The sequence below is a fragment of the Equus asinus genome, chromosome 4, assembly GCF_041296235.1.
Source record: "Equus asinus isolate D_3611 breed Donkey chromosome 4, EquAss-T2T_v2, whole genome shotgun sequence".
Taxonomy (NCBI): Eukaryota; Metazoa; Chordata; class Mammalia; order Perissodactyla; family Equidae; genus Equus; species Equus asinus.
In genome coordinates this window covers 32,609,739-32,624,045 of record NC_091793.1, presented here as the reverse complement: position 1 = coordinate 32,624,045, position 14,307 = coordinate 32,609,739, and the positions used below count along the sequence as shown (strand labels likewise).

General features: G+C 35.8%; 1 protein-coding gene across 5 annotated transcripts; it reads left to right on the top strand.

Moving 5' to 3' along the window:
* Positions 1–541: 541 nt before the first annotated feature.
* On the top strand, positions 542–13,036 carry KERA (keratocan). Of its 5 annotated transcripts, none has more exons than XM_044765793.2 (5): positions 542–676; positions 5,475–5,637; positions 5,800–5,850; positions 7,126–8,019; positions 11,987–13,036. In XM_044765793.2, exons 4-5 carry the CDS (start codon positions 7,134–7,136, stop codon positions 12,157–12,159), a joined length of 1,059 nt encoding a protein of 352 aa, XP_044621728.1. In that variant the 5' UTR covers positions 542–676; positions 5,475–5,637; positions 5,800–5,850; positions 7,126–7,133; the 3' UTR covers positions 12,160–13,036. The 5 variants fall into 5 exon arrangements, with proteins under 5 accessions (XP_044621728.1, XP_014696753.1, XP_070363147.1 ...); XM_070507048.1 differs by lacking the exon at positions 542–676 and adding an exon at positions 722–842; XM_014841267.3 differs by lacking the exon at positions 5,800–5,850.
* Positions 13,037–14,307: the final 1,271 nt, after the last annotated feature.

The window sequence follows — 14,307 nt, the reverse complement described above, 5'->3', positions numbered from 1 at the left end:
ATAGAAATGTTAAAGGTCAGAAGAGAAAATTAAGGAAATCTGTCAGAAAGCATAAAAATCTTTTGAGGGGGGAAGTAGAAAAGAAGAGCTAAGAGAATTAGACAGCCTCACCAGGGGGTGCCCTATCTAAGATTCACAAAAAGAGGAAGTAGAAAAAATTGACTGAATACATGGACATCAAGTTCCAGATTGAAAGGACTTGTTGAGTACCTGGTGGGTGAGTCAAATACATCTCTATGTTGTAAAAGTTCAGAAACTTAAGATCAAAAGGAAATCCCAAAAGTTTTCAGAGAGCAAAAAGAAAAGGTCACATTCTGAAAACTGAAAATCACGATTTTATCAAGCTTTTTAATTTCAACTCCAAAAGCAACAAGACAATCGCTTATTCAAATACCTTCAAAATTTGGAAGGAACATTATTTCAGATTAGAATTCTATCCAGTCAAAGTATCAGTTAAGTGGGTGGGCTGAATGAACACATTTTTATACATGTGAGTTCACACACAAAAAAGTATCTCAGATGCACAGGAAGTGATCCAAGGCTGCACTCTGCCAAGACTGTGGAGTTAACCAAGAAAGAACAGAACACAAGATCCAGGAAGTAACAAAGGATCTAGCACAGGAGATGAGCCAAAGAAGTCCAGGACACGACAATCCCAGAGGCTCAGAGAACAAAGGTTGTATTATCCGTAATATACTTTAAAAGATAGTACTTCAGCAGAGACAGTGCGATTTTTGTGTGTTTTAATTTACATCTTAGTAAACTTAGTTAATGCTGAAAGAAACATAATGAAGATTCAGCACGAATTTTTTTAATGCCTGTTGCAAATAATTGCCTCTTAGGTAAGATACAACTGTGCTTACTTTCATCAAACATAACACCTCTGTGTAGGTTGAAAAGGAGGAATCCTGTAGCCGTCATTAACTATCAGACAACTGAAATGTGTCACAAAAAACCTGAAGATTATAGTCTGCCAGATTTGCTTAGGTTGGCTTGCAACAGCAAGCAAACTAGATTGAAGCAGGAGAATATAGAATTTCAGGGAAAATACCTCCCAGGAGAAAAAAGTGTACCTAATATGTCTAATTTTACTTGTCAACACTTTTATCACGTCCTAAGTGCTTTAGAAAATTAACTCATTTAATTTTTACAACAGCCCTATGAGGGGGTATTATTGCTATTACTGTTATTATTATTCTCATTATTATTATCCTTAATTTACGGGTGAGGAGACTAAGGCAAAGATAAATAATTGTTCAAGGTCTCACAGTTAGTAAATGGCAGAAATTTACTCAAACCCAAGCAAATCTGGCTTTTAACCAGCACACTCTGTTGCCCCTACTCACTGAGTGCAATAAGTTTTTCAAAGTAATTTTACAATTCTGTTTGAGATTTTAGAACATATTAGTGAAATAGTTGTATATGTATATAGAACATACTACATATAGTTACATTATATGATTATAGCAAATAAACGTGGTACAACGAAGGAATTAAAATAATTTTGCAATGATTATTTTAGCAGTAAATAATATTTATACTGCATAATTTAACTTTTTTCACTATGAAATTGTATGCAGACAATATTTACTTAATCAAAGTTGGTGATATTCATGTATTAGGAGTTACTGAAGGGAATCATGGCTTCAGGTGGGGTAAGGAGTAGGACTGGGAAAATGTGCTCAATCCTTATCTGACAAGAAAATACTTGATGTTTAAAATTAAGAAGTCAAACAAGAGAATACAAACAAGACTATTAAAGTAAATACTAAAGGAAATCCATGATAAAGTTGAAAGTAATGGCCTCTTGGGAATAGGACTTATGTTGTGTGTGGGGTTGGGGATTGTTATCTTCATTATCAGTTTTGTAGTAGTTTTGACCTTTAAAATGTATCATTACTAATACAGTAATTAATGTTATTATAATAATATTTAATATATTAAATGTATTATTTTGACAAAGTTTTTCAATAATATATGTATATGCTTATGTGTCAGTTATATACTTTAGTGGGTTTCTTTCATATTTTTAAATTTTTTGACAGAGTTTAGTCACACAAAGCTAAAATCAATCTATTAAGAGAAAATTATTTCTCCTAGCAAAAGTCCAGTCAACTGTACGAAAACAAAGCTCCTGGGATCACAGAAGTAGTCCAACATTGCTAACATAGATGTGGAGACACACACGCCAACAAAGTTGAAATCCTGCTAGAGTTTCACATCTTTTATACCCTCACACATTGCCTTCTCTTTTAAAATGTCAATGGTCTTCAGGAAAGCCGAGATGCCGACTGTCACACTTTCTGCTGAAAGAAATTTCTGGGCCTCATTCTCCTCATAGGTAAAAGGAAGGAGTTTGAAGAGACGATTTGTGAGCTCTCCTTGAGCTTTAGCTTTTTTCTCTATGAAATTTTCCTACACTCATCTGACATGTTCACCTTCTTCGTCTCATGTAATTTTCAAACACCACTTTGTAGTAGTCACAGCAGATGCAGTCTGGGTAGACATAGGCGTAGAGTGGTTAAATAGCCTGTGCGCACTCAAACAACTGGTAAGTTGCAAAAGGAAAACTGTTCTTTCATTTTACTTTATATTATTTTTACCATATATATAAGGCTCTCCAATAGGTTTCTATTTACATAGTTTATCTGATAAAAAAACTCATGGCCATCAAAGAGGTACATCTGCCTTGTGTATTTATTTGTTCATTCACTCAATCAGAAAATATTTACTAAATACCCACTATGTCCAAAGCCCCAAGGGCTTCTAAAATATCAACCTGTCATTAGAAAGACAATGCCAAATCCACATCACTACACCTTAGGCTTCTGCTGTCTCTCTTAGCAGAGTCAGATCAGACTGGGCAGAATCTTTCATTAATTCTTGGAACAGCTGACATGACTCAGACATTCTCACAACCTTCTTAATTTAATTTACTGAACTTGCACTTAAGCAATTCCAACGAAGGGTTTAAGTCCTCGTCCTCCAGGCATCACTCATCAAACGAGGGTAGATTGGATCGTTACAGGAAAAATCAAGATATAGACAGACAGAGATTATACCAACAGTGGAAAACAACGATACCAAATCTAGCAAGCATGGTAGATGTTCATTTTTATTTATATCACGTCTTTCAGGATCCTTAAAATGCGATTGCTATCATATGCTCACAAAATGAGAGGGAAGAGTTAAGAATGATTTCCAGATTTCTGGTTTAGGAGACTGAATAAGATGATGGTGTCACTCGAAAGTATAAAATGACGAGAACAGTTAGAAGTACAGAGAGAGAGTGAATTTCATTTTAGATATATGTCTTTGAGGCATGCAACAGGAAATTTCTACAAAGTAGGAATATACACACACCGGAGTCCAGGTTTTCTTCCAGAGGCTGGGCTGGAGAGACAGACTCAGGAGTCATCATCCCAGAGGAGTGGTTAAAACCTCAGTCTCTCACAGGACCTGTGCATAGAGCGAGAACAACACAGAACACAGGACAGAATCTCAAAGGGCTCTAAAGGTTAAAAGCATTTTTAAAAAAATGTTGGAGGAAACAGAGAGCTTCAGGATATAGACAGAAAGAAGTCCATAGAAAAGGGGAGGCAAAAACTAGGAGAGGATCATGTCAGAGAAACTAAGAGAAACATTTAAGAAAAAGGATAGGTCAGAATTGTCAAAAGACAAGTCAAGTGAGCTAAACACTAAAAGACTTCAATAGATTAGTAAATGCGACAATCATTGCTGAGTCTTGTCAGAGCAATTTTAGGAAGGCGGAGGGATCAGAAGCCATATTTTGGTGGGTGGATCATGGGCGGAATGGCGAACAGAAGATGAAGACTTGAGGTGGCCAGGGTACTGCTCTGATGTTCCCACAATGAACACGTAGCAACATTTGTGTAATAGAATTAAGAAATGACTGAAATAAGTGGCTAAAAAAAGAAAATGAAGAAATAGGAGAGTAGCTGAAGGGAGCCACACAGATTTGAAGATCATCTGTTGTTTATATCCTGAGTGTTTAGAAAAAGAAGAGAAAACAAAAAAATGCAGAAGAGAGAGATCATTGTTGTGAGAAAGCAAACAACACTTGCTTTTTTTCTTAAACTATGATATGAGTGTCCCTGTAAAGCAACTAAGGGATCATGTCTGAATCAGCTCCTGGTCTATAAAAGCCGGCCAGTGGCGTAGCAGTTAAATTCATGTGTTTCACTGCGGCAGCCCAGGGTTCCCTGGTTCAGATTCCTGGCGCAGGCCTAGCACTGCTTATCAAGCCATGCTGTGGCAGCCTTCCCACATATAAAATAGAGGAAGATAGGCACAGACATTAGCTCAGGGCCAATCTTCCTCAGCAAAAAAGGGAGGATTGGAGGCAGATGTTAGCTCAGGGCTAATCTTCCTCAAAATAAAACAAAATAAAAATATAAAAGCTCTCTTAAACTCAAATGAATTTTCGAGTTGAGAGTGTAAAGACAATATCCAGTGCCCCCTCCTCTTCCCTCTGTTCTATCTTTGGTAATGCTTCTTCTTTTTTTCTTTTTTAACATCATGCCCATCTTCCTCTACTTTATATGTGGGACACCTACCACAGCATGGCGTGCCAAGCAGTGCCGTGTCTGCACCCAGGATCCGAACCGGCACAGCCCAGGCCCTAAAGCGGAACATGCGCACTTAACCTCTGCACCACCGGGCCTGCCCCTTGGTAATACTTCTGTGAGCACTGTTCAACGAGTCATATCAATTAAACTTCTTGATCCCAGAATAAGACAGATTTTGAAAAACAAAATGATTACAATCAATCAACAGAATAATGTCTGAAAGTGAGATTATTTTTACATCTTTACTCAAAAGGCACAATAATTACTTTTTCAAATATAAGACAGAAGACACATTATCTTAGACTTATATGTTAAAGTAAAAAAATTAGCAGTGCAACAGAATGCCTTGTAATGGACTAAATGCAAAACATCTGTTATAATGAGAAAAAAAATCTCATTTTAATAATTACTTGGAATAAAGCTCCCAGTCAAAAATAGAGAAACAAAATCAATTTTGTTAAAAAAAAGCATAACACCATATTTAGTGCCAACATAAGGTATAGCTTCCCAGATTTCATTTTTAAATTCTTCAAATATATTTTTCAATCTCTTTTCCCCTTAATCAAATACATTATATCTAAATAGAATTCTGGCATCTGTTTTATATGAGAAATGAACTAAATATTTCCCTATAAACAGAGGACATTGACCTTTATTTCTTTGTATTCAATTTTTTAAAAACAGATCATCTGGAGTAAAACACTTTAAAATCCTTTTTTTTATATACTTGAAATCAAAACCACCTTCAGCTTCCTTCTGGTAGATGAGTTTTAGGTATCAGTACATTAGAACATTTTTGGAACTGTGAATTCAGAGTGAAAATTGCCCTGAATTTTTGCTATAGGTTTTTGAGATTAAGTCAATTTCCTGTGTTGGGCTGCCTAGGTACTGAGATGCTGTGGTTGTTGGAGGAGTTAAAGTTGGAACCACGGATGCATTTATATTAGGGTGGATTCATAAAAATACGACAGTGGAGCCTGGAACAATCCATTACTGTGATTGAGCAGGGACCAATAGAAAGGGAGGAAGAAGATCCAAGAAGATTGAGGTAAGCGGTCTTCTGAAGCCCTGTCAAAGTGGAAACAATAGATCAAAAGGTGCTCATGGTGACTGGGCAGAGTAGGTTTTATTTTTTCTCATACACAGGAGGCTTGACAGCATAATCGCATTAGTCAAACTGTTTTTTTTTTTTTTCTTAACCGATTTTTAGCAAACTTCAGATCCAGATACAGGACTCAACGGTATATTCCTGGACAGCAAGGTAAACTATTTTGCACTTTTAAAAACTCTTAAAGTTAAGATTGCAAAGTTCTGATTCATCAGAGGCAGGGTTACAGCTTCAATAGCTAAAGCAAATCCCTATTCTGAAAAAAAGAATGTTTTAACGTGTCTCAATTGGAAGGTGACCAGAGCAGAATTCTGCAATCGTAGGAAATTTGACAGCTTGCGGAAACAGCTCTGCACTTGTCATTTCCCTCAATTTAGCAGCACAATTGAAAGATCAGCATTTCATAAATGACACTAATTTGATCATTTTCTAAGGGATCAGTAAAATTTATTCCGTCTTTATTATCAAGTGGTTGAACTAAATGTACATTGATCAGAAAGCTGCTGTTATATATATGTATTTTCTTTCCTGTTAGAATAGTTCATTGTACCTGTAACCTTGTTGATTCAATGGGGAGGGTTTATGTCTTATACGTATCGTGTATCAGCAAGTTTAACCTGTTCTTTCTTAGCAGCCATACTGAAAATATGGAGCTCTACTTGTATCCTAAACATGTTGCTTCTTATCAACCATAGAAATGCCATAGTTGAATATATTACCTACCTAATTGTGATACATACTTATATAGAGAGAGAGTTTATAATCTAAATTTCTTGGCTGAATAACTTTATTGTGTACCTATAATATTAGAAGTCTTTCCCTATACCCCCAAATAAAACTTACCTGAGAAGCTGAGCAACAGAGAAAGAGATTAATCACACACTTTTCTTCAGATCTTAGAACCTTCCTTCACAACAAACTGCTAAAATGTTCTTTGATCTCTCTGTTTCTTTGGCTCTAGGGCCAAAGAGCCTGGGAAATCTCATCCAGATGGTTTGCTCATTTAGGAGTAAAAGTAAAAGCATATGCCTACTTCTTAGGAACAACACAGACTCTCCGTTTGAGTTATTAAAAGATCACTTTTTTGTACTCTTGCATTCAACTCTGAGTTTCAGTTAACGTCCTTGCATTAAATTGCTTGAAATGGAAAAGCACTTAGAGCTCCTAAAATTTGCTTTCCATTTCTCAGTTTTCATTGTGATTGGGTTAAAACCAGAAAGCTACACGTTGGTGAGTCAGTTTCAGTGTTTGCAAAATGCTTTGCTATAGAGATTACTAAATAGATGTGTATTAACTGATATCTATGAATAAAATTTTAACGTTTTTACCTTCCTTCCAAAGAAGTAATGTTTACTAACCATTTTGGTGCATACAATTATCTAAAGGTCAAGATCTCCAAACATTTAACAGTTGTATCCTTTATTCTAGGTACTATAATGGCAACCACAATCTGTTTCATCATCTGGGTATTATTCATAACAGATACTGCATGGACTCGAAGTGTGAGACAGGTCTATGAGGTAAATGAGCCAGAGGATTGGACTATGCATGACTTCGATTGTCCCAGAGAGTGTTTCTGCCCACCCAGTTTCCCTACTGCTTTATACTGTGAAAATCGAGGTCTCAAAGAAATCCCTGCTATTCCTTCAAGGATCTGGTATCTTTATCTTGAGAACAACCTGATAGAAACCATTCCTGAGAAGCCATTCGAGAATGCCACCCAGCTGAGATGGATAAATTTAAACAAGAACAAAATCACCAACTATGGAATTGAAAAAGGAGCCCTGAGCCAACTAAAGAAGCTGCTTTTCTTATTTCTGGAAGATAATGAGCTAGAGGAGGTACCTTCTCCATTGCCAAGAAGTTTAGAACAATTACAATTAGCTAGAAACAAGGTGTCCAGAATTCCTCAAGGGACCTTCAGCAATCTAGAGAATCTGACCCTTCTTGACCTGCAGCACAATAAATTATTAGACAATGCCTTTCAAAGAGACACCTTTAAGGGACTCAAGAACCTCATGCAGCTAAATATGGCCAAAAATGCCCTGAGGAACATGCCACCAAGATTACCAGCCAATACAATGCAACTATATTTAGACAACAATTCTATTGAAGGAATACCAGAGAATTATTTTAATGTGATTCCTAAAGTGGCCTTCCTGAGGCTAAACCACAACAAATTATCAGATGCAGGCCTCCCTTCAAGTGGTTTTAATGTGTCATCAATTCTAGATCTTCAACTGTCACACAATCAACTCACAAAGGTTCCCCGAATCAGTGCTCATCTGCAGCATCTTCACCTTGATCATAACAAAATTAAAAGTAAGTAACCCTCAGCGTGTGTCTTTAACTAAAATGCGCATGGGCATTAAATTTACTCTATCTCTTCTTTGAAAGTAGCAATGGTGTTGGTTTTTTACCCCCAACTAATGTGCCCTTAGATATGTTTTAGTTTATTTTCGATTTTCAGCATTGTTTTGTCTATTCACAGATAGTATTAATGAACCAAAAAGTTCAAATTGTCACTTGCTGATTAAAAAGTGGACTTTAATAATCTGCAGAAGGCTATTTCCTATTGGAGAAATTAAATGTCTCTATTTCCTTTTACTCCAAGGATATTCCAATATTTCTGAGTCACTAGGTAGATTTATTTAACAAAGTGTACCAGGTACAAACAACCTCATGAATAGTAATAGAAGGAATATGATTTAGGAGGTATCAGGAAGGCACCTCTGTCCTAAAAACTGTAGGACAGCTGATGCCCAAGACCAGCCTCATTGGAGTCTCTGCTTTAGATCAGTGGGTTTCTCCAACTTCGGAGTGCATAGATTGATGACACCACCCCAGAGTTTCTGATTGAGTAGGACTGGATGGGGCCTGAGACTTTTCATTTCTAACAAGTTCCCAGGTGATGCTGAGACTGCTGCTCTGGGGACCATGCATTTGGGAACCAATACTGTAGTTTCAGGCTTTGCTCAATTGAAATGGAAACAAATGCCCCTGGAGGTTGGCAACTCCTTAGGACTAATGGCAATCAACAAGGTAGAATACCTGCTCCATTTGGAAACTAACTTTGATAAGGGAGAGACAGATGAGTGCAAAGTGCATTGGAGGCAGAGGTACCAGCAAGAAAATTAGTGGGTACAGAAAGAAGAGGCTGGAGACATTCAAAGCAAACTTGGTATCTTCACAACTGAGACCAGGCTGAACCTAGTGTAGAAGTGGACAATATCTTGGTCCAGCCACAGGGGTATTGCTACCAGCCTGGCATCTATCCATGCATCCTTGACACCAGCACAAGCCCTTTAGGAGTATAATCTTGAGGATACTCCTCCTGAATAACCCTATAAAATACATTCCTAAAGTGAGAATCAGTCAGATGGTTTGTAGGAAAATAACACACATAATTGTCAGAAGGTTGTGCTGCCCAGTTATTACTCACTAAAGTTTCATTTAAGCAAATAATCACATAAACATCCTGTTTATAACAGTAGCCTATTTTCCCACTGAGTACTCTTCAGTTATTCAAGGTACTTTTTGGTTTTTCTAACAGCCTACTTGAGCATAAAGTCCAAGAACTAACAAGGAGGCTGCTGCCACATCAATTATTTTTCCATGGTGATGAGACATCTTGTTTAATCCTGTTGTCAAAAGCAAAAGATGCAGCAGGAAAAAAATGATAATAGCTGAATATGTTTCACTGAAACAAATAGTACAACAACCAATATTGACCCAGACATATGCAATATTTTTCCTGATGAAAGTTCTGTGCTTTAACAGGTACATTCCTTATCTGGGAACAAAAGCCTCATGGACATTTGATGTGGGAAGTTAATTTAAAGGAATTCCACATAGATCCCTGTTTGAGAATTAGGGATTCCCCTGAGAATTTGAGAATAAGTGTGTTTAAGAGTGAGGTAGCAAAATTCAAAACACATTTTGGCACATATGCTGGACACTTAAATTCTGATACAAGGTACACAATAAAACTATTCTTCCTCTACTCACATTTTAGAGTTTTCAAAGTGTTTCCTCATATATTTCTATTTTTTAATTGTTTTTATATCTTAGTGTGCATCAGAGTCACCTGGAAGGCTTGTAAAACACAGGATGCTGGGACCTACTTCCAGAGTTCTGACACAGCAGGTCCAGGGTGAGCCTAATAATTTAGTTCCCAGCTAGTATTGATGCTGCCGGTCAAGGGACCACACTTTGAGAACCACTAATTAATCCTCACAAGCACCTTGTGTGCTATTATTAGGGATTTCTGAAGGAAGAGAAACTGAGGCTCAAGTAGGTGAGGATATTTGCCTGAGGATAAAGAGTAAATGTAATAGCCCAGACCTCAGCCCAGCCATTCTCATTTTAAATGTTTTTTTTCCCACTCAGAAAGTATAATCATAGTACATTATTCTTCAATCCCCACAATGCAAGACTTTAGAAAACATTTTATCAGTAGAGGTACGCTAAGATAATAATATTAGAATAATTTTAATAGCAACAACATCAACAAAGAAAGATTGATTTGTTTGGTTCTTAATGTAGATACCAAGCACGGTCATTTCTATATTCCAAAAATATAAATGTAAAATAAAAATTTTCCTGGCTAGAATTATTGGCTCACCATTATATCACACTGTGTTATAATAACCGTTAAAATACTTAGTTCTTCTGGCCACATAATCTATTCTACTTGTTAATAAAGTGGTCTCCAAAAAACATACATTTTATATGAAGAGTTCTCAGAATTTACTGGACTGTGAACTTTTCTTATGAAAAATGATGGAGATATTTATTTCTTCTGAACAACTTAAGGGACTTTAAATTTGGCAAAAATGCTATCTATTCAAATAAGTCGCTTCTTGGTGCTCTTCAAGAAACACCAGAGTTAATTCGTGAAAATATAATTAAATAGAACACCTGTTTCTCATATTTCATTTATTGAGACATGCATTGATTATGGGGCATGAGGGTGATAAGAATAATGAGATAGCACATCTAAAGGGAAATGACCTCTCCAGTAGACATGGGACCCAGTAGGAAAAGGACCAGGCTGGGACTCAGTCTGCCACTTGCCTGTTGAAATACCTTGTGTGCATTGCCTTACCTCTCTGGACCACTATTCCTGTAATGCTCAGGTTGAGAGAAAAAGAGGGTGTATGATGATAAAGTGATAATATATGTGGAGAAAAATAACTTGATGAGAACAAATCTGCTATATAAATATGAATTATTATTTTTAGCTGGTTGAATTCACAAAATTGCATAAGATCAGAGCAAAGCAACTTCTCAGTAAGCACAAAATCCTTCAATACAACATAAATCCGTATGCATCAATAGGACACAAAGGAAGGCCATTGCCAAAGTTAGGTGGGTCTTATCTTCTATGGAAAGATCTCTTGCTCAAAACATCTTCAAAATGAGATTTAAAGGCACTATACAGATTCACGGTTGAGATCAGCTAATACACATCTTTCTTTGAGTTTTGCTAGTTTAACAGGCCTTCTCTCCTGAATGCTCCTAAATCTCAGTATAGTCATGCATGCCAAGGGCTCTCATCCAAGGCAGGTGCATGATTTCTCACATCCTAACCATGTGAAAAGGCTGATGGGATGTTTCCTGGCTTGAATTCTTTGTAATTCAATTCTTGGCAAATGTTTCCTTTCCAATTAAACACACTCATGGATGGAGATTCAAGGTTGTTTTCTAACTATTATATATGCAAACTTATGTTAAATGTACTTTTTAAAAAACTATCATCATACACTATTAATGTGAAATTTGCATTTTAAGGTAATTTTCAAGCACTTTCTCTAGTGATAGACTGAGTTTCCACCTACACATCCACCTATCCATCCACCTACCCATTCTTTCAGTACCAGATCTGAACTGCTGTCTTCATCTCTAATACCCTAAATACTACCTATCTCACCCTTTAGTAATCTAAGCATGGCTTATCTCACCTGCAAGCTTAGAAGACAAGTGATATCTCTTATTCACCTTTGTTTCCGTCACAGCTTTTAGTGATACGTCCTTTCTAGTGCTCTGTTCTAAATATCACTGAATTTGGAGTGAGATAACTATACACATGCTGCACCTATCTTCAGGGTTACTCTTATAAAACAGATATTCACAATCCCCAACTTACACAAAAATAGTTCATGTCTCTGCCACTTTCATAGATCAGGCCACTAGGCCCTTCATTGGACCACTGCAATACTTCTTGGTCTTCCCATGCCTAGTGTCTTGTGTTCCAATTCATTCATTCATGCTTTCTTTGTCTCCGTAGATGTGAATGTCTCTGTAATATGTCCTACCACTACTACACTGCCTGCAGAGCAAGACATCTTCAGTTATGGACCTCATCTTCGCTATCTCCGTCTGGATGGAAATGAGATCAAACCACCAATCCCAATGGATTTAATGACCTGCTTCAGGCTCCTTCAGGCTGTCGTTATTTAAACACATCTTCAACAATCTAAAATTGGTTTAATGAGCTAATATTTCAGACATGAAATTTGGTTACCATTCATAAGTTTAAGTCAAAAACCACATTTCCAATTGTTCTTGGTCATCACTTTCATTTGTGCAGCTTAGTTTTTCTATCCAAAGATGCTTCCGCCAGTTATATGTAGCATAGCCTGCTTTTCTTTAATTAATAAAACAGACACAGAGTAAAGATAGTTTATCAACTCAAAGATAGTTTTTTTGGTCTCTTTCACAGCTTACTAATACCAAATAAAGGAACTGCATTGTTATGCGATAGAAAACACGTATTTGTTTATGTTCAAAATTACTTATGCATATACTATATTTACAGTATAAATACAGTAATCTAATAGGAGGCAGTAAGATCTGAAGAAAATGAAAAAATGAGATATTTCTTTACCATAATTATAAAGAAATTATTAAATTCAGATTGCTAAGTAGCTTTTGTAGGTATAAGTTTGCTATTTAGTTCAAGAACGGATATGAAATGCATCAAATACTTTATAACAATAGAGTTCTAGTCATTTAATACCAAATAACAGAGCAACAGTCAGTTTTAGATCATTACTATTTCCTATAGCTGCTGTTCCTAGATATAGTGCAATGTACTCTAGCAACTAAACATCTTAAGTTTCACATTTATTATAACATATTTCTAACAGAATCTTAGTGTTTTAACACTTGAAATACACTTGAATTGCAAATTATTCAGCTCTTATATTTGCCAATGTTTTTTGGATTTTTTAAATAAAAAGAGTGAATGCTTTCTAATAAAACAGAAGTAGAATATTTCTGATGCATTATTCGCAAGTTTCGTTAACATATTTTAATAAAAAGTGTTATTGTAACAGTTATTTCCATTTTTCTGACTTGAATATATGCACATATGTTTTCCCCTTACCTTATTTTTCCTTTCTTTCCAGTAAATATAAGAAAAAAATTATACTCTAATCAATTAACATAATACACCTGTTTCTCATGAGTTAGAAAGATAACCCAGGATTTCATTAAGTAACGAAGTGTGGTTTACTTTAGACTTCTGATTTTGTAAGACATATGCTATAAACAATAAATATTCCATAAAGATTAACACATAACTCCATATATTTTTTCCAGATAGTATTCCAAAAAACTCTATAAAATTTGATATATTTTCCTAGCACAAGATCATATAAATTTGTGAAACACTAGATTAAAGAAAGTCCAACATGATATTTTACTCCAAACCTTCTTAGAAACTTAATATGTTATTCTATAATGTGTATTCCCAAGAAGAGAATATAATGTGTGGTGTTGCTTACCTATTTTCACACCAAAGCTCATGTGTGGGTGGGAGGGAAAAACCAGTGAATGTGCTTTGAGTATAACTTTAAAAATGCTGGCTGAAGGCAAGAAATCAAATTACTATCATGTAAAAAAATTATATCATATATAATTATGTCATAAAAATATAGGTAATCAGATATCCCCATGCTGGGGACAAAGAATGTGTTGAGAGAAATATAATAATTTTAAATACTTGAAAACTTGCCATGTGAAAAGGGGATAAAATTTATTCGAGGAAGCTCGAAAGTGAAGAGTAGAACACACGGGTGAAATGTATAACGAGCCATGTTTTAGCTCCACCTAAAGAAGAATTTTCTAATAGTTATTCAGAATCACAGAACAATGGAAGCAACTTTTCTTGAAATAGAATTACCCACCGCTGGAACTGTTCAAACAGAGAATGAAGAGACTGAGTGATGATTCAAGAGAAAGGATATAAAAAGGATTCCTGTTCTGGAAGCAAAGTTGTGAAATGTTCTTCTTAGACTTTTCCAACTCTAAAATTTCTAATTCTTCCTTCTTTCCTTTCTTCCTTCCTTCCTTCCATCTTTTTTTTTATTCCAGAAAATATATATTGAGTACCATATATATACCAGACTATACTACACATTGAGGATATAATAGCGCATACACTTTATACAATAGTGGATGAGACATAACTTAGCTGAGTAATCACAAAACTTACGTAAAACTTTATCTGTGATAAGTGCTAATAACAGAGAGCTCTATGGTGCAAAAGGATTACTAATAATGATTTGATAGAAGAATTCCTTAGAGAAATAATGATTAAGGAAA

Excerpts from the sequence above, each read along its gene's own strand:
- KERA (XM_070507046.1), top strand. The coding sequence starts at position 625 with ATGAGCCAAAGAAGTCCAGGACACGACAATCCCAGAGGCTCAGAGAAC. Across the intron at positions 677-5,799 it reads CAGAGGCTCAGAGAACAAAG|CAAACTTCAGATCCAGATAC; the intron begins GTTGTATTATCC and ends ACCGATTTTTAG. Across the intron at positions 5,851-7,125 it reads GTATATTCCTGGACAGCAAG|GTACTATAATGGCAACCACA; the intron begins GTAAACTATTTT and ends CCTTTATTCTAG.